The 27,537-nt window shown below is 44.2% G+C and overlaps 1 protein-coding gene across 2 annotated transcripts in view; it reads left to right on the top strand.

Moving 5' to 3' along the window:
• The window catches only part of SEC31B (SEC31 homolog B, COPII component), a 186,995-nt gene that overhangs the window by 105,570 nt on the left and 53,888 nt on the right, over nucleotides 1-27,537 (top strand). For both annotated transcript variants that reach the window (XM_089677220.1, XM_089677218.1), the window contains exons 17-20: nucleotides 4,188-4,333; nucleotides 4,524-4,697; nucleotides 5,015-5,173; nucleotides 11,326-11,530. In XM_089677220.1, coding sequence (XP_089533346.1) covers nucleotides 4,188-4,333; nucleotides 4,524-4,697; nucleotides 5,015-5,173; nucleotides 11,326-11,530 — 684 coding nt within the window. The remainder of the gene's footprint in view (nucleotides 1-4,187; nucleotides 4,334-4,523; nucleotides 4,698-5,014; nucleotides 5,174-11,325; nucleotides 11,531-27,537) is intronic.

Genomic DNA, 27,537 nt, shown 5'->3' with positions numbered 1-27,537 from the left:
AAAGATTCTTAGACCCATGGCTTGTGGTCAGGGTTCGGCAGGTGATGCAGGATTGTTTTACAAGGCCCTAGAAACACTTCTGGGTGTTGAAGAGCATGTTTTAGTTTCATCCTTCTTTCCTTCTGGTGGTTCCTATTTCATTAGTTTGGAGCTTGGATCTAACTTCTATTGTATGTTGTTCATCCTATTCAGGCAAATTGTTGTTGTTCTACCTGTTTTGTTTGGTTGCTCAGCTGGTTCAGGTTCCGTGTTCCCTTCTGTGTGGAGACATTCCTGTCTGTTGGTGACTTCCTGTGTCCTGATATTAGGCATCAGATTTATTCTCGTTTCCTCTCACTCTAGGCTTTGCTGCTTAAGGTAGCTCTTGGCCTGAAGTAGTCCCTAGTTCTCTTCATCGGGCCTGCTAGCTGTTGTTGCTGTGTTAACCACCCCTCAGCTGGACTGTTTTTCGGCTTCCAGACTGTATCTGAATTCCTCTTTTCCTCAATGGGTCAGACAGAAAACAGGATTTTTGTGTTTGTCATAAAATAATTTTCCTGCAGTCCATTGTGGGACTCTGTTCCACTCTCTATGTTTATGTTCATGCTCTTGATACTGCTTTACCACGAAACTAAGGGTTGTTGTTGTGTAGAGGAAAGATTATATGGGGACTGGCGTACAATATTTCTGTTTGCCAGTGTCAAAGTCATCTTGTAGGCGGCAGCATATACAACTGTATCAATATTCCTGTGTCCCTTAATGGACTCTGCAAATCTTTGTTTTTAAAGCTGAACTCCTGCCTTTCCTTCAGTCTTGCACCTCTTCTTTGCTTCTTTCTCTTCTCGGAACTAAGGGCATCCAGGTCACAGGTTATCAAGATGACAGTCTCCTAAAGGCTTATCTCCATTCCAGCTATCTGCAAAGGTCCACAGGACAATTCAGATGCTCTTGGCTGTTAGTTGGAGGACAATACTTGGGAATACCTGGGTCTAATACTGGACACATCCAAAGCAAAGGTTTTCCTTCCAGAGAAGAAAATGCTCTCTCTCAGAGCTCACACTCAAGAACTGAGGTCAAAGAGGCATCCCACATTGTGATTCTCCATGAAAGCTCTAGGCCTCATGGTAGCCTACTTTGAGACTGTGCCTTTTGCCCATTTTCATTCAAGATCTGTCCAACACAAAATCTTGTCAACCTAAAACAAACATGCTCCTTCTCTCTAGCTACCCATACTCCCATACCCATGTTCAGTCGAGCAATACCCTAGCAATAGGAATTCCCTAACTTAATGGATGTTCAGTCCAGTCTTAACAGTAGAACACTGGAACGTGATAACAGATGCTAGTAAAGTCTGGGGAGGAGAGTTCCAGTCCAGGAAACATGGTCATCTGTGGAAGCCAAGCTCCCCATCAATCTCCTGTAGCTCAGAGCAATGAGAATGGCTCTACAGCACTGGTTCCTTCCTGTGCAAAGACACCAGTTTAGGGCACAGAAAATTTCATGGTTGTAGCCCACATCACCCAACAAGGGGGCACCAGGAGTCATGCATCCTTGAACGTAGCAAGACAGATGATCTCATGGAGAGAGTCTCACTGTCCAGCAGCCTCTTCAGTCCACATCCCAGGAGTGGTTAACTGGAGCGCAGATCAAATCAGCTGCCACTGCTTGAATCGAGGGGAATGGGCCCTTCACCCAGACATTCTCAGCATGATATATCAGAAATGGGGGATCCCAGGTATGGATATCCTCGCCTCTATATTCAACAACAAACCTCTGTTTTTCGGCCAGGACCAAGGATCCTCCAGTACTGGCTTTAAATACCTTGATTATCCTGTGGTCTCAACTCCTTCTAGTCTATGCTTTTCCCCCACCCAGTGCAAATTCTACCTCACCTGCTTCAAAAAGTAGAGTAAGAGAAGATTGTGATTCTCTTTGTATTTAACTGGCCGGGCTGAGAAGAACCTAGTACACAAGTACCTGCTTCTCAATCTGGCTGTTGAAGCTCCAGTCTTAAGAGACAGAGGGTCTCTAAGTCTGTCATTTGTACACAAAAGCAAGAAAAGCCACTTCCAGAAAGATCTACTATCGTACCTGGAAATCCTTATTGGCCGTGTGAGCTAAGCACAGGCACTCCGAACCCAGACATTACTCTGTGTCTTGCATTCTGGCCTTCCTACAGTCAGGTCTTGACCAGAACTTGGCCTTAAGGTTTCTGAAAGGACAGGTTTTAGCCTTGTTCACTGTTCTTCAAAAACTTTGACTTTTCTCTCTCTCTTGTCAAATTCTTTATTCTTGGTGTATTTTTCGGCAGCACTCAGTCTTTTTGGCTATGAGTCTATCAGCATGGTACATCTTGACTTGGCAATATTTGCCCACTCTTCCTTGCAAACATACTTCAAATCTGTCAGATTGCGAGGGCATCTCCTGTGCACAGCCCTCTTCAGATCACCCCACAGATTTTCGATCGGATTCAGGTCTGGGCTCTGGCTGGGCCATTCCAAAACTTTATTCTTCTGGTGAAGCCAGTCCTTCGTTGATTTGGATGTATGCTTTAGGTTGTTGTCATGCTGAAAGATGAAGATTCTCTTCATGTTCAGCTTTCTAGCAGAAGCCTGAAAGTTTTGTGCCAATATTAACTGGTATTTGGAACTGTTTATAATTCCCTTTATCTTGACTAAGGCCCCAGTTCCAGCTGAAGAAAAACAGCCCCAAATCATGATGCTGCCACCACCATGCTTCACTGTGGGTATGGTGTTCTTTTGGAGATGTGTAGTGTTTTCTTTGCGCCAAACATATTTTATGGAATTATGGCCAAAAGTTCAACCTTGGTTTCATCAGACCATAACACATTTTCCCCACATGCTTTTGGGAGACTTCAGATGTGTTTGTGCAAAATTTAGCCAACCTTGGATGTTTTTCTTCGTAAAAAAAGGCTTCCGTCTTGCCACTCTACCCCATAGCCCAGACAAATGAAGAATATGGGAGATTATCATCACATGCACCACACAGCCAGTACTTGCCAGATATTCCTGCAGCTCCTTTTAATGTTGCTGTAGGCCTCTTGGCAGCCTCCCAGACCAGTTTTCCTCCGTCTTTTTAGCAAATTTTGAGGGATGTCCAGTTCTTGATAATGTCACTGTTGCGCTATATTTTCTCCACTTGATGATGATGGTGTTCATTGTGTTCTATGGTATATCGAATACCTTGGAAATTCTTTTGTACCCTCCTCCTGACTGATACCTTTTAACAATGAGATCCCTCTGATGCTTTGGAAGCTCTCTGCGGACCATGGCTTTTGCTGTAGGATGCAATTTAGAAAACGTCAGGAAAGACCTACTAAAACAGCTGAACTTTATTTAAATATAAATGATGGCAGGTGTGTACTGATTCCTATTTAACATGATCTTGAATGTGATTGCTTAATTCTGAACACCGCTTCATCCCCAGTTATAAGCGGGTGTGCACACTTATGCCACCACATTATTTTATTTTTTATGTTTACTTTATCACATAGGGGACAAAATGTCCCCTATGGGATGATTTTTTGTTGACAGGTTCTCTTTTTTTGAGACATCCAGGGTCTAAAAGACCCTGCATGTCTCCCCTTGTGCTCCTCTGAATGTAATGCACTGCACATCGCACTGCATTACATTATTTCCTGGCCTCGATGGCCGGGAATCTGTCGAAGGGGAGCTGGAGGTGATGTAACATCACTTCCGAGTCAGGACGGGGAGGGGAGTGGATGTGTCTGCTCTCCTCCCGCCTCTATACCCGCATCCTGACATACCACCGGCACCCACTGACTGGTCCCAAACCCTCAGATGGGCAAGCGGAGCCCAGGACATATAGCGGGCAGGGGGGGCGGCGGATGGCACTGTGGGCTGTGTGGAAGCAATCAGGCGGCAACGCCCACCTGACAGACGAGCCCGCTGCTTGCCTACAGCAGTGCTAAAGGCAAAAAAAACCTACCTGCCCGGCGCGATATGAATTGGACATCCCTGAGACAGCATACCCTCTTGCCAAATTTTATAGGTAAAAAATGTCTGTTTTTTCCTTGCATTCAGACAGGTCTTGGTACTTGTTCTTAAATGTTTGATAGGAGCATTGTAAATTGCATTCGTATTAAAGTTGTTGGTGTGCCAAGCACAGCTAACAGATCGCAAACAATGTGCTGAATCATAAAAATATAAGTGTTTTTTTTCATCTAGATGCCCTTGGAAATCGTTTAGAATCAGAAGGAGACAGAAGTCTATCTACCCAAGCCTGCTTGTGTTACATATCTTCGGGGAATGTGGACAAGTTAGCAGAGTGCTGGGTCAGAACTCATGAAACCTCAACACCACTTGCCCTGCAGGTAACACAGAATTCTGCTGAGAATTTGTCTTAGAGTTCTAAAATGTTTTAAAATGGATTTCTAGAAAACAGATGTTGGTGGTAAAGGCTTAGCTACCAGCTAATGCTTCCATATAGCGAGCCAGGTTTTTTTTTCCTGCTTTCATCTTATTTATTACCTAATGTGTTCTGATTACCACATTCTTTTATAGGAACTGGTGGAGAAAACTATGGTATTACGAAAGTCGATTGAATTACTTCGAGGGGCAGTACAGCCTCCACAATGCCCTGTGCTTGCAGAGAAGGTAGCACAATATGCCAGTTTACTGGCATCTCAGGGAAATGTAACTGCTGCCATGAACTACTTACCTGAGGACTCTGAAGAGGTATAATATTTACTTTAAGATTTTGAGCGCAAAACTTAAATAAGAATAAATATTTATTTTTTTGTCTGGTTAAACCGTTAATTTTATTTTCTTCATTATCAGTTTGTATTAATAGAACAGAAATTATTGGATTAAGAATACAATTGTTGAATAAGTTTTTAAACTTCTAAATATGGTAGGGTTTGTTTATATATGGTAGGGTTAATGTGAATCTGGTATACAGATAGTGATTTATCCTTGAACGTATATTATCATTTATTGTTCTATAACAGGATAGTTCCCATCCCATGTTTAACATTTCTCTTTCTGTATTGAAGAGATCAGTACATGAGCTGCAGAATCGTCTGCTGAATGCTCAGGGACAGATTGTGAGTGGTCAGCCCTATGCCTCTAAGGCATCCAGTAACCATCCTTCACCTATAGCCAAACCAAGCAAAGTATCAGAAGTTCCTGCATACAAAGAGGGAAGTATACAGGTGGGTGCCTATTTCTGTCCCTTTTATGCCACAATTGTAGACTACTGAGGATCAGTGCTTTTTTGCGCTAGTATGCTTCCAACTCTGGGTGGCAGTACTGTTCCAGTTCACTGTATTTAGTCTACTTTCTTTCATATTTAGTGTTCCATGTTTTTTCCAATACTGCTTTGACATCAGTAGTTATACTGCATTTCTTTATTTATGTAATTCAGCTGTCTTAAGTGCAGTATAAGAGTAATTTTGTGAAAACTGCACAGTGGATGTGTGTAATTTTTCCCCAGTTCCAAATCCTTGGGGCTGCAAGTACTTTTGTCTTTAGGCTACATGTATAGTTTGGGAACAGGAGTAGGCATGCTAAATGATGTTTTCATAAAATTCTTCTTTTCCCCACACTATTCTCTGTCCACTGCACAGTTGCTCTCACTGTCTGTATCTTTTTTGGCCATGTTTTAAATTCTGAATATTGAATTCTCCAAAATTTAAACAGTGAATAGTTCCCTTTGCAACTGAGAAAGTTAATGTCAAATTTCTGGTTAAAAAGATAATCATTGTAGAAAAAGGAAAAAATGTTTCTTTATCATTCATAGAGGGACACAGGAATTCAGAGGTTGTTGGGTTATACTGCCACCTACAAGAGGATTTGGACACTGGAAAACAAAAACCGTGCCAGCCCAGTATAACCCATCCTACTCCTAGTAAAACTAAGCTATTTCCTAGTGTCAAGGAGGATGGATGTCCTTTCTCTGGAATGCTGGGGACAGTCTAACCTTTTTGCTAGGTATTTTTTTTCTTCTGTCAAGATTGACTTTTTTTCTTTGTTTTCTAACTGGATGTGTGTTTCCTCAGCGTTTAAATCTAAATATTGCACCTAGACCACATTGGACCGGACAATTGCAGGACTAGCCTGGAATGTGACCTTTGGCCACTGGGCTTTGCATTGTGGCACTTTTTAGACTTGAGTGCATTGTATTAGCTGCAGAGCGCTTTGCAGTTTCTTGTCTTGGCAAACCTTTGATGATCCATATGGAGGATGCACATGTGCTTAAAGAGGTACTCGGCTAACTTTCCTATTGTCAACTGTCTAACACCAACATCTCTCTAAATGATTAATGTATATTGGAAGGTTTTTTAACAAACTTTGTTGCAGATTCTTACCTGCATCTATTCTAAGGCTCCATTCTCACTTCATCTACTGGGAACATGCATTGCTGCATATGTTTTTGTTTTTTTCATGTGAATGGGCTGCCCTACGACACGACAAATGTGCCAAAGGAGCTCCTACACCTTTTTCAGGTGTGGAGCATTGCGTGACAAACATGGCAAAATCACACCAAAACTGAGGTGCTATTAAGAAATAATGTCATCACAAGTGTGCCACGTGTCTTGCCATGTTTCCGAAAACGCGGGCAGAAATGCATGATTCTGCCTGCATTTTCATAGTAGCATAATTTGAATGGGGTCTAAATAAATAGTTCTTTTTTTAGATCATGCCTTGCGAAAGACTGATTTGGAATGAGTGACTAATTCATTCCAAGCAGCTGATGCATTTTCAGTGTTCTGAAAATTGCAGTGTCTGCATCCCTATAGACTGGATTAACCCTTAGGGGGAGTATCTCACCAAAAATGACATTTTTATTGCAAGGGATGCCAAGAATCTGACTTGTGCATAGTCCTTTACCCAAGCAGGAAATAACATTTCTGGGGCCATTCTGTATACCAGTTATGTACAGAATGCCTTCAAGTTGCCATATTGCTTTGAATTTATAAAAAAAATACAGTGCCTGCAGTTTGAAAAGGAATGGTAATTGTGTAGCAATTGTTTATGCTAAGGACCCCATCGACAGGTGATTGGAAGCCATTACTAAAACCCTGTTCTCTTTGGTAAGCCCTGCCTTGCAACCTGCCCTGGCTGTGACACTTGCCTGCCAGCCTTTAGCTGACCTGGCTAAGCCATGAGAATGAATCCATTAACTATTTAGGATGATTCCTAACTTTTAATAAGGTCTCTCCTCATTTACTATATGAATCTACATTTAATGAACATGAAGAGGTATCTGTATTTAAAGCATTGGGTATTGTAATCGGCATGCAAAAAGGATGCCCTGTTAAGGGGCAGCAACTCTTCATAGCTGCCCTGGACACTTTTTTTTATCAAGGATTTTAGCAGGGGCAAGACTATTCCTCTGCTCCAGCAGAAGAAGCCTATGGCTCAGGGCAAGAAGGATCATCCCTCTTCAAATGCTAAGAAGAGTTTCTTTTGTTACTCCCAGGCATCAACTTTCAAAGCCAAACCCAAGCCTGACACCCTGTCTCTGTGCATGAGGCCCCACTTCCCAAAGTGGGCAGAAGTCTGCCTTTGCGGACAGCCAGAATCTTTGATACTTGAATGCAGTAGGTGGTTTCCAGGGCTGCAAGCTAGAATTAAATACTCGGCTTCCTCCTCTGTTCAGGTCTTCCAGCCTACTTGCGTCACAGATAGGTACTGTAGATTTCCATACAGCAACTCCTGGGTTTTGTTGAGCAGGGTGTTATCGCCCAATTTGCCCTATCTTGGATCGTAAGATCCTAAATTTTCAGCATGGAATACATGAGGTCTGCCACAGCCTCCCTCTATCTGGCCTCTGTGGACATCAAAGATGCATACTTGTCCCTATTTTTCCAGCACATCGGCAATTTCTTCCTTTTGCTGTGTGTCCCTCAGCCTTAATGTTTGGCATTGCTTTTACACCTCGAGTATTCACGAAGGTGCTGTCCATTGTGTTAGCCTTTCTTCTGTCCCAGGGCATCCTGATTGTGTTATACCTGGACAACCTAATTTTAAGGGAAAAGTCTGCACAGGTTCTGCCCGAAAACATAGATGAAACCATCCAGGTCTAGCAAGAGTTTGGTTCTTGAGCCTTCAGAAGACAGTGCTAAAACAGATTCATTACTTGGAGTATCTGTGTTTCATTCTAGACACTGCTCAAGAGTTATTCTTACTCAGAAGCTTTAAACTCCCATTTCCACTGTACCGGTGAATGGCAGTGGGGGGGTCTGGCTATTCCTAACCTCAGATCCTATTATGTTGCTGCACAAATTGCACCTCATGTTTCCTTCACGCTATCTCAAATGCCAGTTTGGGCTCACCTGGCAATTTCAGAATGCTCATTCTTTCCTGTGTACAACCTCTTTTGAGATCCACCCCTTTCTCAGCCTTTTTAATCCGACCTGATCCTATTACACTTGTTGTGCCTGTGGGACTCTGAATTTCTCTGCTCGCCTGATTTTCCTCTATTTTCCTTCTTAGGGCATTCTGGATACGCCCCAATTTCCTCCCACTCATGATAACCCATTGGCATTCCATTGGTGGCGGGAATTGGAACTAAAAATATCGACAAACTCCTGTGACGGCATTAAATCGTTGCAGAAACACTGGCAACTATCCATTGAGATTTTCTGTTCTACTGAAATACACCACTCCTTAAATGCCAACAAGACTCTCTCAAATGCTTACATCCATTTGAAAACTCTGCCGTAAGGACCCTTTCCTAAAAGGCCTAGTGTCTGATCTCTACACAGCCTTAACAGACACCATGGGCTCTCACACACTTCCCTACGTCTCCAAGTGGGAAGCAGACCTGGGCAACACTTTAAATCAACCTTAATCGCCTTTACTATTTTCCTTTTACTTCACAATTATGTGCCACTTTGTGTTGGTCTATCACATAAAATACTAATAAAATACATTTGTTTTTGGTTGTTGCATGACAAAATGTGGAATATTTTTCAAGGGGTATGAATACTTTTTTAAGGAGCTGTATATGTGTTCTGTCAATCATATTGCACTGATTTACATATACAACATGCGTTTTATATCGGATGAAATAAAGTCACTGGTCATATATTACTTTTCGTATTTTCAGAGACAAATATGTCATGTCTTCTATTAACAGTGTTAGTTCTACAGGCCCTGCACTTTCCTTGGGGAAAAAAAACCTTTACAGTTCAGAAAGATTAGTTGCTTTTTTGGTGGATCAAGGATTTTTTTAAATTATTCTATCCGCAAAATTTGAGGTTCTTCTATATATAAATCCTGGTTTATTAAGAAGGAGTGGTTCTAACATCATCTCCATTTTCAATATTGCCCATTGTCTGAAAAATCTCCACCTTTCTGTACTGCGCATGGAATCTTTAAATAAATCTCTGTTGCTATATATCCTGCTTATCATTGCCATAATCTGTCATTGAATCTTGCATCCATTTCTCCCTAGGAATTAGAGCCACACCCTGTACCACCTTATCTATATCCTGAGAGGAGTAACCCTGATCCATAAACTTTTTGCTTTAATATCTGAGACTGCTCAAAGTAATAATTGTCTCTTGTACAATTTCTCCTCACCCTAGTGATTTTGGCCTTTAAGAATATTCTTTAGCCAGATAGGATGATGACCACTATTCTTATCTAAATAGCTATTCCTATCTGCTGCCTTAAAAAATGCTTTAGTGTATAATCTATCAGTAATTCTAAATATTGTGACATCCAGGAAGTGAATCATATTACAATCAAAACTGATAAGCTAACTTAATGTTATTGTTGTTCAGCCTATACAAGAATTAATGGAAACCTATGCTCACTACCTTGCCAAAAAAAGAAGAGATCATCAATTAGGCTCTTGTAAAATGGGAGATCTTTAATTACATACATACTTATTCTCCCATTCAGCCAATAATAAGTTGGCAAAGCTGAGTGCAAATTTGATTCCTATTGCCATTTTTAAATAAAGAATTCTGCCCCTCCTAATACTTACCTGAGACCCATCGCCATCCAGCTGTGTGCACGACAGTCTCGGCTCTCTGGTCACTCTCCCCTCATTGGCTGAGATAGCAGTGGGAGCCAATGAGGAGAGGGGGCGGGGCTGAGCTGCCGCTCTGTGTGTGTGTGTGTGTGTATATGTGTGCATGGACATGCAGAGCAGTGGCTCAGGAGTGAGCCTGCTTGCATGCTCCCATAGCAAGTTGCTTGCTCTGGGGACAGGAGGGAGGGGCCAAGAGCATAGGCGGGGGACCCAGGAAGCGGAAGGTTGGAGCTGCTCTGTGCAACACAACTGCACAGAGCAGGTAAGTATGGCATGTTTCATTTAATTGAAATTTGGAAACAGACTTTTTTAGGTTATGAAAATCAAATATAAAATTGAAAAACAGTTTTATTGATCTAGAATTTAAATGACTGATTTTCAGTTTTCATCCAAAGTAATAAAAAGCACCCTTGGGCAATAATGTATCATAGTTTCATCTAGGGTTCCAAGACTCCCAACGTGACTGCTAATTGCTAAGTGTTGCTTCAATCATTCGCTCGACACGTTTTGCAGATGAACCGCTTCCTCAGCAGTTTCTTTGGGTGCTGGATAGGTTAAAACTTGCAATTCAGAACTAAACAGCCACTGCTGATTTGGACACAGTTGCCTTCACAGGAAACTTGCTATAGGAAAATGGCAAGGCCTGCAATAGGGATGTTTGTACTTAAGGAGTCTCAACCTAGATTGTAAAGTGTGGTTAACAGTTGATGGTGTGTAGAATATTGCCCACAGTATTAAGTGAGAACGTCTGAGGAATGTTGTGTTGTTACATTGGAATTGTTTATATATTTTGATACTTGGTAGAGATCCATAGTACCTGCAGGTCTTCCCCCACCACCACAGATGTACTGAATTGCATGTTTTAACCTACCTAGCACCCAAATAATCTCTCCCTCTATATCTCTCCCTCTTTCTGTGTCTCTCAGTGAACTCCGAGAAAAGGTTTTTACAGTGAGTACTAAATCATTTTTAGTCTTCTAAATATGCTGTGTTGCAGGCTTTTGCTTGTGTCAAATGGGCTTTGCATTCCTATAAAAGTCTAAAGGAATGCAAAACAAGCTTGAAATATCAAATGCAAGTCAGGAGTAGATTAACTACAGGTGAAATGACCCTGTCTCTAAATTGAATGATCTCAGAAGCCTCTCAAACAGAAGCAATTAACAGAAGCCTAAAATCAATCGACATAGTCCCTAAAGGTGTTTGGAGGGCATATAAATATATTTAACTTATCTCATCATCTAGTTTTGGCATATTGAATCTGGGTAGACAATTGTTGGAATTCATGCATTGATTTTTTATTTTTTTTTTAATTTGTAGGCTTTATCCAAACCTCCAGCTAGCACTGGATTTCCACCTCAACCACCAGTGCCTTCAGTATTTATGCCTCAACCGACGCACACAACAATGGGTCCCCCTCCATCTGTCCCATTCCAGCCTGCCTCTGTCCCACATTCTAATGCCTATCCGAGGGCTGGACCCTGGCCGCCTTACCCAGCACAACAGCCACAACCAGGTGTACCAGGTGAGAATGATCAAATGGTGTAGCAAAGTAGGGAAAATGTTGAGGTGAAACCAATGCTATTGTGTTATTGACAATGATAACTTAGTATGATCTAGGATACCTACACGTAAAATCTACAGGGCAGTCCATGACACACTATTTCAGAACAGAGAAAGGAAAGTAATTGCCAGATGAAGATGAAAATAGAATGTGACAAAAGTTGAAACCAAGAGCAAAAAGTAAATGCTGTGTCATTGACTGCCCTGCAGGGAACCTCCTGAATAAATACAGTACTTTGATGCGAGTTCCGGCTTCATTCATTCCAGACCATTCTTTGTCACCCTTTCTGGCTGTCTTTGGAGGACCATTTACCAATGATGTTACCAATATCTTATTAGAGTGCTGTTTGACCACTCTTAATAGGGGGCCACAATCCTTCCAGTAAGCCTTACATGTCAGTGGATGGTGTCAAACTGGTTATTTTGGAAGTTTCTTGATTTCATCACGGCATGTGAGACTGATTTGATCTGAACTTCATTACAGACTCTTTAATACCGTTCAAATATTAATTATCTATTTTCACTTATTGTATAATTTTCACGAGTGGGATTTTTCTGTTTATTATCAGTTTGATTTGTATTGAGCGCTGCACTGTTTGTTTATACATTCTATTTAATGTATTTGTATGTTTCCTCTCAGATTGTAGTATGCTGTCGGTAAAGTGGGACTTATTGCCCACTGTTAGCTGGCCAAAGGGCAGACCAAGTTCTAGTGGGGGTAAGGTAATATTTGTAGTTGCCACTAGATGTCCCCATGTTTATGAAGATGTCCTGTTATTTCTGTATGTTTGTGGATTGCCCTTCTTGCAGCCTTTACAGTAGACCCCCCATGTGTGATAACTTATTTGGAAACCCACCGCTAAGGGGCACAATATGTTTTCCAGACTTTATTCTGGTAAAAGTTAGCTGGGCAGTGCTTTCCAGGTCCAGAGCCGCTCATATTGCTTCGGCGCTTTCACTGTCTTTGAAACTCTTTGTGATTAGGCTGGTCAGGCCAAGCATCGGGAGATAGCTCATTTACTTAAAGAGAAGTATGTGTTTTCGTTTTTTATTTCCCCTAAATCATACTTGCATACTTACAGCTCAGTTCTCTCTGACAATAGCTGCTCTTTGATCAGAGCAGCAGTCATCACTGTCTGCTCTGTACCACCAATACCGAGTGTGAGGAAAGGAGAGAATTGGTTTCTAAACTGTGAGTGTGCTCATCAGTGCCCTATCCGTGCTCATCGGTGCTCTATCTGTGCTCATCAAGGCTCGCCAGTGAGTGCATATCAGTGCTCATTGGTGCCCATCTGTGTACATCCGTGCCCATCTGTGCATATCGGTGCCCATCTGTGCATATCGGTGCCCATCTGTGCATATCGGTGCCCATCTGTGCATATCGTTGCCCATCTGTGCATATCGTTGCCCATCTGTGCTCGTCGGTGCCCATCTGTGCTCGTCGGTGCCCATCTGTGCTCGTCGGTGCCCATCTGTGCTCGTCGGTGCCCATCTGTGCTCGTCGGTGCCCATCTGTGCATATCTGTGCTCGTCGGTGCCCATCTGTGCTCGCCGGTGCCCATCTGTGCCCATCTGTGCTCGTCGGTGCCCATCTGTGCCCATCTGTGCTCGTTGGTGCCCGTCTGTGCACATCCGTGCTCGTCTGTGCCCGTCTGTGCCCATCTGTGCTCGTCGGTGCCCATCTGTGCTCGTCGGTGCCCATCTGTGCTCGTCGGTGCCCATCTGTGCTCGTCGGTGCCCATCTGTGCTCGTCGGTGCCCATCTGTGCTCGTCGGTGCCCATCTGTGCACATCTGTGCTCGTCGGTGCCCATCTGTGCACATCTGTGCTCGTCGGTGCCCATCTGTGCACATCTGTGCTCGTCGGTGCCCATCTGTGCACATCTGTGCTCGTCGGTGCCCATCTGTGCACATCTGTGCTCGTCGGTGCCCATCTGTGCACATCTGTGCTCGTTGGTGCCCATCTGTGCACATCCGTGCTTGTCTGTGCCCAACTGTGCATATCCGTGCTCGTCGGTGCCCATCTGTGCTCGTCGGTGCCCATCTGTGCTCGTCGGTGCCCATCTGTGCTCGTCGGTGCCCATCTGTGCTCGTCGGTGCCCATCTGTGCATATCCGTGCTCGTCGGTGCCCATCTGTGCATATCCGTGCTCGTCGGTGCCCATCTGTGCATATCCGTGCTCGTCGGTGCCCATCTGTGCATATCCGTGCTCGTCGGTGCCCATCTGTGCATATCCGTGCTCGTCGGTGCCCATCTGTGCATATCCGTGCTCGTCCTAGCCCATCTGTGCATATCCGTGCTCGTCCTAGCCCATCTGTGCATATCCGTGCTCGTCCTAGCCCATCTGTGCATATCCGTGCTCGTCCTAGCCCATCTGTGCATATCCGTGCTCGTCCTAGCCCATCTGTGCATATCCGTGCTCGTCCTAGCCCATCTGTGCATATCCGTGCTCGTCCTAGCCCATCTGTGCATATCCGTGCTCGTCCTAGCCCATCTGAGCATATCAGTGCCCATCGGTGCACATCAGCTCCCATCAGTGCCCATTAGTGAGGGCTCATCAGTGTCCACCAGTGCTGCCTTATCACTGCAGGCAGCTTATCAGTGCTCATCAGTGCTGCTTCATCACTGCAGCTTATCAGTGCCCATTAGTGCTGCCTTACCACTGCAACTCATCGGTGCACATCAGTGCAGCTAATTACTGCAGCTTATCAGTGTACATCAGTGCCACCCTATCAGTGGATCCTCATTAACACCCATCAGTGCACATCAGTGACAGTATCTGTGCAGCCTCAGTGCAGTGCATTATTGCACATCAGTGCCCATTAGTGCAGCCTTATCACTTAACATCAGCGCCCATCAGTACATTTCTGTCAGCACCCAGCAGTGCAGCCTCATCTGTCCAAAAAATTATTTTTCTGTGAGAAGGCCTACCAAATCTTAACCATGACCAACAAGAGCAGCGGAGAGCTCTCAGAGTCTGATTCTGATTTGGATTACGAGCCTGTTTCAAGCAGTGGGTCTGCTCCAGAATTGGAGGAGCAGGTAAGTGTGCTACCAAAACGAAGGCATTTTGGTGAGGAGCAGGCTTCCACAAGTAGCACAGTGGCATCCACTAGTAGAGCAGTGGCTTCCACAAGAAATGGAGAACCTCAAGAAAGGCCAGATACTAGTGGGGTGTCACCTCAGCCCCAAAGGGTTAGGACCCATGCTGCTCTTCCATATGCCCTTCAAAACCCGGTATGGCTTTCCCATAACTCTGGAGCAGTTAACATCTCCCCCTTTATTGCCCAGCCAGGATTCCCAGATGAACACAGAACATTTTGCCCCCGTCAAAGGTCAAAGATGTGAAAAAAAATGTCGGGTGTTCTCCAGAAGAGAAGTTAGCCGAGACACCAGTTTTTATTGTCCTGTGTCCTTCCCAACAAGGCCTCTGCATAGGTGACTGTTTCTGCCGTTACCATACTTCTCTACATTATTAGTGAAGTATGGTAAAAGTAATTCTGAATTTCGTGCCATTCACTCCTCATGCCTCTACCTGCTCCTGAAATGACCCTGGCCTGTTATTCGACCACGCCTCTGCCTGCCACCTAAATTGACCATATCTCTGCCTGCTCTGGAACTGACCCTGGCCTGTTTATTGACAATGCCTCTGATTGCCGTTTAAACTGTCAACCATGTTTCTGCCTACCATCTAAACTGACCTCGGCTTGTTAATTGACCACATTTTTTGCCCACCGCTTGGACTAATCTTTTGCTTTGCTACTGTAGTAGTATGTTTCCAGATAACACCCCTGGAGTCTCACATATGTGAGGGGCTTCAGAATAGTTTTTCGGAGTGGAAAAAACTAAGGTTTTGGTTTTCTCCGGGTTTTATAATTCCCGGAAAAGGGCCTGTTAGACCAGAGGCTTTGAAGAGATGGGTGGGACGAAGCCTCTACCCTGGTGCCCAGGCTTTACCTGACCGAGGACCTTAGCCTGATATTTCTGCCTGCTGCCAACTTATTGCCAACATGCCGCTGCCTGCCGCATGAACTAACCACAAATCTGCCTGCTACCTGTACCATGGACCTTGTTCCTGCCTACTACCAGGACTCATATTTTGGCTGTGCTGACCATGTCTCTGCCTTGACAATTCATTTGGCGGCTGCTGACCACATCTCTGCCTGCTGCCTGGACCAATAGTTTGTCTGTGCTGACAATATCTCTGCCTGCTTCCTGTACTGACTATGGACAATAATCCTGTCTGCTGTCTGGACAATTTCTTTTGATGTCGCTGACCACGTCCCTGCCTGCTGCCTGGACCATTGCTTCTCAAAATGAGGTCATTTTGTGGGTAATTCCATTGTCCAGGTGCATCAGGGCCTTCAAAAGTGTAATAGGTAGTCAAGATATTAGATATGTAATTTATGTCCCTAGCACACCTGATGGTGCTCCTTGCATGTTGGAACTCTATGTGGTCAGGTTGTGGAAAAGTCTCACACATTTGGTATCGTTATATTCAGGAGTAGCAGAATGTATTTTGGGGTGTAGTTGCAAGTATGACTTTGCTGTGTGTGAGAAATAACTTGTTAATATGACAATTTTGTGGGGGGGAAAAAATTTTATTTTTCCAAAGATTGTGGGAAAAAAATTACAACTTCAAAAAACTCACCATGCCTCTTACTAAATACTTTGGAATGTCTACTTTCCAAAAAGGGGTCATTTGGGGGGCATTTGTACTGTCCTGGCTTGTTAAGGCCTCAAGAAATTAGATAAGCAATCGATACATCAGGTGTGATCAGGTGTTATCAATTTTCAATGAATGGTTCTATAGCTTTCACACAGACCAAGTAATATGCACCGATTTGTGTTATTTTTACCAAAGGTGACTGAGTAATTGTCATTCAAAGTGTGAGAGCACTGAAAGCTGAAAATTGGCCTGGGCAGGAAGGGGGTGTAAGTGCCCAGTAGGCAAGTGGTTAAAGTCGGGATCTTTCCCCAGCCTTGACCAGCTGAGTGAGGTCATGAACTGCACTCCTGTGATCCACAGGAGAAGCACAGCCAAACAAACTTTGGCTGTACTTCTCCTTTAGACTGCTGAGTGACAATATTCCACGTTACTGCTGATCTTGTCGCAGAAGGGGATAACTCTGGTACTGAGCGCTGATATCTTCTGGTTAGTGCATCACACACATCCTGTGCTCTCTTTCCCGCCATACACTGTTGAAGCATCCTCAGCTCCTCTTGCTTGTAGAAGCCATGTGAAACCTTAATCTTTGATCCGTTCCTGCTGCCCTCCTACGGTGACTTTGATCACCTGCAGCCATCCGACCCTCATCTGCGTTTTGTGAGTGCGTTGCCTCTTACCCTGAGCCTATACTTTGCCTTACACCAAGTAGTCGTAACAGGTCTCATTTTAGACATGGGGGAATAGTGCTGGTTACCCCCAGCTCACACTCTAAGACCAGCTCTCTAGCTGCTTACAGTGAGCCTACTGGTGGTGCCCTGTGCTCTTGGGGTCCTCTTTAATTCCAGTGGGTGTGGCTGGATCCTCTTTCCTTTTGGCTGAGGTTTTTATTGTGTTTGTGCAAGACTTAATAATCCAAATAATACAGTTATTTGCAGACTCTGATCGCAGAGGCCACAAGGGCCTTCTATCACCCTCTTCTGCCTTCCCACATACACTCTGCTGTTATTACTTCCAAATGAAAGGAGACTGTTTCATCTCAGATTGATGCAGTATGCGAACACTCCTAAACTATACTGGTGCTGTTTCCAGCCTTGCATCATTTAAAACTCCTAAGGCCACAAAGACTTTCCTTTTTTGCATTTTTTTTTTTTTGTTATTTCTTTGTGGAGACAAGAAGTCTTCTGATAAGCTATTACTTCCCCCAAGTGTTTGTTAGTCTTGTATCCGTTTTGGTTATGATTTTGTACAGAAGTGATCTATTTATACTGTGAATCTGTCAGTGCCCTGCCTAAACAAGACACTTGCTATTCTGGTATAGAGCATTTTAGTTGGAAGCCCTTTCTAAAGCCCTCTTCTTGCTGCCAGGTCCTGCCCTTTACTCCTTCTTGGCTGTGACTTTTGCTTTATCAAACCTTGTGGCATTTCCATCATGGTATATTTAGACAGCATGCTGTTATGAAATGGTTAGTGCGAAATCAAAGTGGCTTTGACTGTGCAGCTGTTATCAGAATATATAAAGGATTGTAACCAGCATCAACCAGTCAGAAATCTTACTAGGACTCGCATGAATATTTATATGGCAACGTGCCACACGCTGGCACGCACGGTAGCAGGGGGACCAGCGGGATGTACTCACACTTGTCCCCACAAGCCACGGACGTATCGCACGGAGGTCTGCTCGCCAGGTGGGCAGAAGCCAGTGCAGATGTTATAGCAGCTCAGGTTGATCCTGAACCTTCATAAATCTGTGCTGGACCTGATCATTGTTTTGATAATTTGGATACAGTCCTAACTAGGGTGTTCCTTGAACAGGAGAAACTTTAGACTCACCATTTCAGATTCTAAATCTTCAGTCCAGGAACAGCCAGATTCTCTTCTGCTTTTGAGTCCTGGGCGGTTGGTAGCCTGTTTCAAGGCAGTTAAATTTGCCCAGTTTCACTCCTGAACGCTATAATGTAGCATTCTGTCATTATGGGACAAGTCAATCCAGACTGTAGACAGACCGATTTTAATTTGTCACAAAGTACTAGGTTGTATCTGGCTTGGTGGTTTAGGAATCTTGCTTTGGAGTTGGGGGGAAGACCTTCCTTCACATCATTTGGAGGATTCTCACAATGGATGCCATCCTGTCAGGCTTTGGAGGAGTCCTTGCCACCCTGTTGGTGCAGGAGACTTGATTGGAGGAGAAGTCTTGTCTCCCAATCCACATCCTGGAGCTATGGGCTGTCTCTTTAGTATTGAACCATCTTGCTTGAGGTTCATCTGATGGAGATTCAGTTGGACAGTGCCACAGTGGTGGATTACATAAATCATTGGGGAAAAAATCAACTTCTCACTGTGGCAAGAGAGGTAGAATGGATTCTGTCCTGGCCAGGACTTCATGGTTCAGTCTAGCCATAGATTAGAGAAGTGAAAATGATGTAGGAACCAAAAATGTCCACACTATATACAGTTGGGTCCATATATATTTGGACACAGGCACAATTTTAGATTTTTTCAGGTATTAACCAAAATATAGTCAAGCTATAGTTCTATAATGGATATGGGCTGAAAGTGCACACTCTCAGGTTTAATTTTAGGGTATGTACATCCAAATTGAAGGAAGGGTTTAGGAATTACAGCTCTTAAAGAGTAGCCAATCCCGCCTTTTTCAAAAGACCAAACGTAATTGGACAATTGAATCTAAAGCTGTTTCATGGCCAGGTGTGGGCTACTCCATTATTTCTTCAATTAAGCAGGTAAAAGGTCTGGAGTTGATTCTAAGTGTGGTATTTGCATTTGGAATCTGTTGCTGTGAACCTACATAATGAGTTCAAAGGAGCTGTCTTTGCAAGTGAAACAAGCCATTGTAAGGCTTCAAAAACAAAACAAATCCATCAGAGATAGCAGCAACATTAGGAGCGGCCAAATCAACAGTTTGGTATGTTCTGAGTGAAGAACGCACTGGTGAGCTCAGGAACAAAAAAAGGCATGGACGTCCACGGAAGACAGCAGCGATGGCTGATCGCAGGATCCTCTCTATGGTAAAGAAAAACCCATTCACAACATCCAGACAAGTGAAGGACACTCTTCAGGAGGTGGACGCATCATTGTCAAAGTCTACAATCAAGCCTGAAGAATAGAAAAGCCAGATTAGACTTTACCAAAAAAAAATCTAAAAAATCCAGACCAGTTCTGGAAAAGCATTCTTTGGACGGATGAAACTAAGATTAATCTGTACCAGAATGACGGGAAGAAAAAGTGTGGAGAAGGCTTGGAACAGCTCATGATCCAAAGCACACAACATCATCTGTAAAACATGGTGGAGGCAGTGTGATGGTATGGGCATGTATAGCTTCCAGTGGCACTGGGTCATTGGTGTTTATTGATGTGACAGAAGCAGCCGGAAGAATTCTGCAGTGTTTAGAGATATACTGTCAGCCCAGATTCAGCCAAATGCAGCAAAGTTTATTGGATGGCGCTTCACAGTACAAATGGACAATGATCCAAAACACACTGCAAAAGCAACCCTGGAGCTTTTGAAGGAAAATAAGTGGAATATTCTGCAATGGCTGAGTCACTCACCTGATCTCAACCCAACTGAGCATGCATTTCACTTGCTGAAGGCAAAACTAAAGGCAGAAAGACCCCCAAACAAAAAATAACTGAAGACAGCTGTAGTTAGAGCCTAGCAAAGCATCAGAAAGGAGGAAACCCAATTTTTGGTAATGTCCATGGGTTGCAGACTTCAGGCAGTCATTGCCAGTAAAGGATTCTCAACAAAATATTAAAAATGAACATTTTATACAATGCTCAATTGGTACTAAGGGGCCAAAAGTGTGCTGTGAAAATATCCCCCACACAATTACACCATCACCACCACCAGCCTGAACAGTTACAAGGCAGGATAGATCCATGCTTTCATGCTGCTTATGCCAAATTCTGACCCTACCATCTAAATGTCACAGCCGAAATCGAGACTCCTAAGACCAGGCAATGTTTTTCCAGTCTTCTATTGTCCAATTGTGGTGAGACTGTGCGAATTGTATGCTCCGCTGAGAGGCTGAGCCAACTGATCCCTCTCCCTCCACAGCGCAGCATTCCAGTGAGCGCTATTGGGGTGCAGAGCAAAGAACCTGAGGTTGACAGTCCGCCTCTCTGCTCTTAGCAGACGGGAGAACTGAGCGATCAGTGGTGTTTGCTCGCTCAGTTCTCACCCTTAGAAACCGCAAGGATCAGATGCTGCATCCACCTAGATAAGTATAATTTTAAAAAAAATTCCCATACTTCTCTTTTAATGGAAAACCTCGGTCTGCTCATAACACTATTTGAGCTCACCAACCCTATCTTTTTTCATATATTACTTGCATTATTTATTTATTACAGGTATTTTATATAGCACCAACAATTTATGCAGCATTTTACATATATTGTGAATTCACATGAATCCTTACCCTTAAGATGCTAAATCTAAGGTCCCTAACTCACAAAAGCGTTTTCTTTACTATATCCGTGTTGACATTCATATCATAGGCATATAGTACAATGACGGGTGCAAGGTGGTTCTCTCGTTCTGATAGGACGTCATATGACGTCCTTCCATTCTCACCGTGCATGCGCGGCTCAGGGAGCGCGTAGCGCGGCCATCGCAGGTGCGCTGTGTCCCTTGGACACAGCGGATCACGGAAAGAGCCGAAGATTTCAGCTCGGTCATGTGATCAGCTGTGTCCAATCACAGCTGATCACATGTAAACACAGAAATGCCGGTTATCGGCATTTCTCTCCTCTCGAGCTGTCACGCTGACAGCTCGAGAGGTGAGGAGAGCCTGTAATCGGCTTTCCGCGGAGGGGACATGTACACTGATCATCAGGGCACTGATAAGTGTGCCCTGATGATCAGTGTAGCCCCAGCAGTGCCAGCAGTCAGTGCTCATCAGTGCCACGTGCCAGTGCCCATCAATGCCACATATCAGTGCCCATCTGAGCTGCCTTTCAATGTCACCCATCAGTGCCACCTATCAGTGTCGCCTATCAGTGCCAGTCAGTGCCATATATCAGTGTCGCCTATCAGTGCCAGTCAGTGCCATATATCAGTGTCATGTATCAGTGCTGCCTTTCATTGCCCATCAGTGATGCCTGTCAATGCCCATCTGTGCAACCTACCAGTGCCTCCTCATCAGTGCCCATCAGTGCCACCTATCAGTGTAGCCTATCAGTGCCCATCACTGCAGCCTCATTAGCGCACATCAGTGAAGGAGAAAAATAACTTATTTACAAAATTGTATAACAAAAACTAAGAAACTTTTTTTTTTTTCAAAATTTTCAGTGGTTTTTGGTTTGTTTAAGAAAAAATGAAAATCCCAGAGATGATTAAATACCACCAAAATAAAGCTCTATCTGTCTCAAAAAAATGATAAAAATGTAATATGGGTACAGTGTTGCATGACCACGCAATTGTCATTCAAAGTGTGACAGCGCTGAAAGCTGGAAATTGGCCTGGGCAGGAAGGGGGGTATAAGTGCCCTGTAGGCTAGTGGTTAAATGTAATTGCACACTTGTGGATTAATTTAACTTATTTTAATAAAGAATACCGCATGGTAGCTTTTCTTTTTTTATATTCTTGGTAATGGTGGTATTGGAACTGAAGGAAAATGGGGGTTTTAATAAATGCATAACTGGGCTGGAGCCAAGAAGTGAATTGGAAGGCTGTATAGCAGTGATGGCGAACCTTTTTGAGCCCGAGTGCCCAAACTGCAACCCAAAACCAACTTATTTCTTTCAAAGTGCCAACACTGCAATGAAACCTGAATATAGAGCTTTTGGTTTAGAAAAAACAACTCGTACAGTAGTGCAAACTAATTAACAGTACAGGGATGACCAGAGACTGCGGACACAGTACAGGGATGACCAGAGACTGCGGACACAGTACAGGGATGACCAGAGACTGCGGACACAGTACAGGGATGACCAGAGACTGCAGACACGGTACAGGGATGACCAGAGACTGCAGACACGGTACAGGGATGACCAGAGACTGCGGACACGGTACAGGGATGACCAGAGACTGCGGACACGGTACAGGGATGACCAGAGACTGCGGACACGGTACAGGGATGACCAGAGACTGCGGACACGGTACAGGAGATGACCAGAGACTGCGGACACGGTACAGGAGATGACCAGAGACTGCGGACACGGTACAGGGATGACCAGAGACTGCGGACACGGTACAGGGGATGACCAGAGACTGCGGACACGGTACAGGGATGACCAGAGACTGCGGACACGGTACAGGAGATGACCAGAGACTGCGGACACGGTACAGGAGATGACCAGAGACTGCGGACACGGTACAGGGATGACCAGAGACTGCGGACACGGTACAGGGATGACCAGAGACTGCGGACACGGTACAGGGATGACCAGAGACTGCGGACACGGTACAGGGATGACCAGAGACTGCGGACACGGTACAGGGATGACCAGAGACTGCGGACACGGTACAGGGATGACCAGAGACTGCGGACACGGTACAGGGATGACCAGAGACTGCGGACACGGTACAGGGATGACCAGAGACTGCGGACACGGTACAGGGATGACCAGAGACTGCGGACACGGTACAGGGATGACCAGAGACTGCGGACACGGTACAGGGATGACCAGAGACTGCGGACACGGTACAGGGATGACCAGAGACTGCGGACACGGTACAGGGATGACCAGAGACTGCGGACACGGTACAGGGATGACCAGAGACTGCGGACAGTACAGGGATGACCAGAGACTGCGGACAGTACAGGAGATGACCAGAGACTGCGGAAAGCACAGGGATGACCAGAGACTGCGGACAGTGCAGATGACTGCTGACCTTTGGGGAGGGAGGGGGAGCGGGTACCTGAATTTGACAGGTACCCGCTCTTACTTCCGCAGAGTTTTTTTTCTATCTTACCTGTTCCTTTATCCAGCCGCGCGCTGTCTTCCCGGCTTCTGTAGTGTGGGCGCTCGTCGGACAGCCGGATGCCCAGTGCGCATGCGCGAGAAGCGCTGCGCTTTGTGATTGGTCCGGCGGCTTCTGGGATCTGTCATGTGTCCCAGGTACCGCCTTACCATTCACAAAGAGCACTGCTTCTTGCGCATGCGCACTTGGGACCCGGCTGTCACGCACACTACAGAAGCCGGGAAGACAGCGTGCCGCTGGATAGAGGGACAGGTACGGTCCCACTGCAGAGCTGAGCGGCCGGCCCGGTATTCTGACACGGTGGCGGTGGAAATACCGGACCGGCCGCTCTATATTCGCTCCATAAGACGCACTGACATTTTCCCCCCTTTTTTGGGGGAAAAAAAGTGCGTCTTATGGAGCGAAAAATACGGTATTCTCCTGGCGTGCCCACAGATAAGGCTCGGCGTGCCGGCTGTGGCACGCGTGCCACGGGTTCGCCATCACTGCTGTATAGCATTAGAAAAGGTCACAGAGATCTGGCGAATGCAACACCTGGTGGGGAGATCTGGGAAGACAAGGGTAAAGGAAAGGTGTCTTTTAGTCCTATAGCTTACTTGGGTGAAACACAGGCACCTGAGAAACTTATGAGACTGTTTATTAGCTATCTTGTTTTCCCTTTTTTTTTTTTTTTTTTTCTCTAATGCATTGATATTATCACCAATTGCACAAAACGTTTTTTGTCTATCATCTTCTGCACAAATTATCTTGAATGTTATGATTTTGATGATCAAATAAGATAGGATTGCATATATTAGGATTCACCTGTATCCTTGGTTGTAACCAGGTGATTTTATTGAAACACTACAAGGAGTCTCAGTTCAAGTTTTTCAATTATTTATAGAAGTACATTGTAGGTATATACAGTTGGCAAGCAGTGGATGCTCTGGTGGTTCTGTGGGATCAGTACACCCTGTTCTATGCTTTCTCTCCATGAAATGTCTTCCTTGTCTACTTTGCAAGATCGAGACAGAGAACATTTTGATAATCCTTATTGCTCCAGGTATGGAGGTGGATGTGGAATGCCGACCTGGCAAGACTTCTGGCAGATACTCCAATGGCACTGCCAGATCACCAGGACATCTCTTATGTACCCCATCCCGATTCATGGTAGTTTTGCTTTAATAAGTTGGCTGCTGAGGCCAAGGTTTTGAGGGACAGGGGCATTTCTGAGTCTGTAATTCCTACAATTCTAAATAGTTGGAAGTCTGCTGTATGCAAGGTCTGTCATTGGAAGTAAAAGCCATACTTCACTTGGTGTGAGTCTTGGGGCGTCCACCCCAGGAGTTTCTTTGTGGGGTGAATCCTCCCTTTCCTGCAGCTGCATCTGGATCAGTCTTTGAAACGGGATAGAAAAAGCAGAAATCTGACCATTGGTAGTGCCGATAGCCAGAATCAGCTAGGCTCTCACTCCTTAATTTTACCCTACTATTTTCCTGTGACTATGGGACCTGAATCTGGTTCTTTCTGTGGTTCAGAATGTACAATTTGAACCCATTTTGAGATATTCCTTTCAGTGTTTTTTTGTAGCCATCATTTCTACAAGGCGACTGGTTGAACTGGTGTCCTTGTCCCTCAAAGTACCCTTTCTGGTTTTGTATTAGGACAAGATGGTGTTTAGGCCCAGGACTTCCTTATTGCCCAAGTAAGTGTCTGCCTTTCATCTCAACCAGGAAATAGTTCTTCTGTCCCTCTCTCCATTTCTAGTTTACCAACAGCAAATTTCCCTCCATTGTCTGGTTGTGGTTTGGGCTGTGTGAGTCTATCCATTTTGGAAAATCTGAATTCCTTTGTAACTTCCCAGTTAAAGGGTGCACCAGCTTTTCATCCCACCCTTTCTAGGTGGCTCAGACAAACATTCACATAATCTTCTGTTTTTCAAGGATTGATTTCCACCATCTCCTGTCAAAGCATACTGCTAAACCTGCAAGTGCCTTGTGGGCTTTTCAGCATCAAACAGCGGTTTCCCGTATTTGCAGGGCTGCCACCAGGTCTTTTTTTTTTTTTTCTTTTCAAACCCTAAGTTTTTAATGCATATACAGTTAAAAACTATACATAGAAACACATTTTTTTTTCTTTTAGGCCCATGCACACTAGCGTGTTTTTTTTTTTTTTTTGTTAAGCTCAAAAAACACTGGGAAAACCGCTGGATAAAAATCGCTGGAAATACCGTTTTGTTGTATAGCGTTTAGAAGCTTAGCGTTTTATTAGCGTTTTTACAGTACAGGTAAAAATTATCCAAAATACTGGCCTTGTGGCCAGAACCAATGATCCTCTAGCACTGGCATCAGATGCCCTGGTAATTCTATGCATTCTATTCAGGTTAATATATGCCTTCCCTCCAGTGTGGATTCTCTGTCTGAAAAATTAACTCTTTGTATTGCCAACAGGGTCTTGTAAAGGACATCCTTCTTTTAATTACACTATTGCTAGGTGGATAAGATGACTCATTGTGAAGGCTTATGCTCTCAAAATAAGGTACCACCAGCACTTAAACATACTCAATCCATCTGATTTGTTGGTGGTTCTTGGGCTTTCAGATACCAAGCATCTGTTAACCAGATTTTTAAGGTGGCCGTCTGGTTTTTGGTTCATGCTTTTTACCAGGTGCATGTCCAGGCCTCTACGGAGGCAGCCTTCAACCGCAAGATTCTTTCATCTGCACTCTTGGGTCTTAGTCTCTTGGTTTTTTTTTTTGGTTTTTTTTGGGCCTTTTTGTTGCCCATCCCTCTTTCATTGCTTTGGGATATCCAGGGTTACGTGAATATCCAGCTTGTATCCTGTACTGTAAGATTAAGATAAAAGGAATTTTGACTTGCCTGTAAATTTCATACCTTGAAGTACAGTAAAGGGCACTTTCCCTGTCTGATCCTGTGTTACTCTTCATTGCTTACTAAGAAACTGAGGACTCACAAAGTGGGGTTATGGGAGTACATTCTGATGTGGGCGGGGGAAGGGTCTGGGGTCTAGGGCTATAGTTATCCACTCTGTGTTCTGTACTGTACTCCAAAGTACAAAGGTTACAGAAAAAAGTCAAAATTCTTAATATTAGTGATGCTAAATTCTAAGAAGGCAGCTAAATACAGAGTTTAAATGTATGAATGTAACCTGTCTAACCTTCCAAAAGATAGGCAGTTCAGGTTACCTAGCCTTGTTGTCTAGAATCACCTTTCAGACAGCACACCCAGGTCCAAGACGTACAATGCAGTACTGTTGGGTCTAGGGCACACTCTGAGCCTGTTAATTGGTAAATACACGAACAGCAGCTCACTACTCTTTCCGCCTTTCAAAAAGTTCTCTCTTCCTCTCAAAAAGCTTCTAGATAACTTGAAATTACATTGAATGATTTTAATGAAAAAATGTTGCATGAATAGGTTTTATGTCTGCTTGTTCAATTCAGAACATTCATCTTTAGATTCCCTTTAGGCATGCAGAAAGATAATATGCAACAAAAAGGAAGTAGCACATTTGTTATGGTAGATGGAGCAGCTTGTTTTATGTTATGCGGGTCAGAGAAAGGATGGGAGAGATCTGGGTTTCTGTAATCCCCACTTGGCTGTAAGCTGTGTGTGGGGGCTGGGGGTGGGTGGGGGGGAGAGGTGTCTGACAAGGTGGCTGCTAGGTATGTATGTAGTTTCAGTTTATTTAATCCAGCCTTCTGGCAGAACCTTCAAGAATCATGTGGTTTAGCTTTTTATTAATAAAAGATTAGCAACCTACTTGCATTGCAGGTGTCACTTCTTTTATGTGCAATGTAACTTTGAAAGAATAATTTAAAACCTGTATTACTGTCTGATTTTAAGAGAATGTAGGATTTAATCCCTTAAAATTCTTCTACTTGAGCAAGCTGTGCCCCTTTTACCATTTAATTCTCCCATAATTGCTTTTACTTGCTCGATGTAGGCGCTTAGTAGCATCATTTCTGCATGAGGTCTGTCACTCTTTGTCTGCTATGCATTTAGATCGCTGAAAGACTGGTGGCAGGTGGGTGGGGAACTGGTCACATCTCAAGTGCTTAATCCGCCAACTGTTGCCAAACACTCCAGTGGCTGTGGGAGATTTCTGCAGGTCCTTGATGTGGTTTTGTTTGAACACAATTCCCCTGTGTTGGCTCTTTGTGCCCACTCTTTACAAGGAGATGGAGTTATAATAGCAGTAGAGAAATAAGTTTCTCCTGGCCTGTGACTTCCAGGCTGCAGACAAGTGTATTAATGAGAGAACTTCTCTGTCCCTGTCTGCTTGACTTTCTGAAAGGTGGGTTCTTATTCTTGTGTGGTTTGAGAAAAAAAAAAAAAAGATTGGTGCAATGCTGATACAGATAAT

This window comes from Staurois parvus, unplaced genomic scaffold (genome assembly GCF_062004578.1).
Source record: "Staurois parvus isolate SC_StPar_1 unplaced genomic scaffold, SC_StPar_1.0 ptg000182l, whole genome shotgun sequence".
Lineage (NCBI taxonomy): Eukaryota > Metazoa > Chordata > Amphibia > Anura > Ranidae > Staurois > Staurois parvus.
This window is presented reverse-complemented; position numbering and strand designations above follow the sequence as displayed.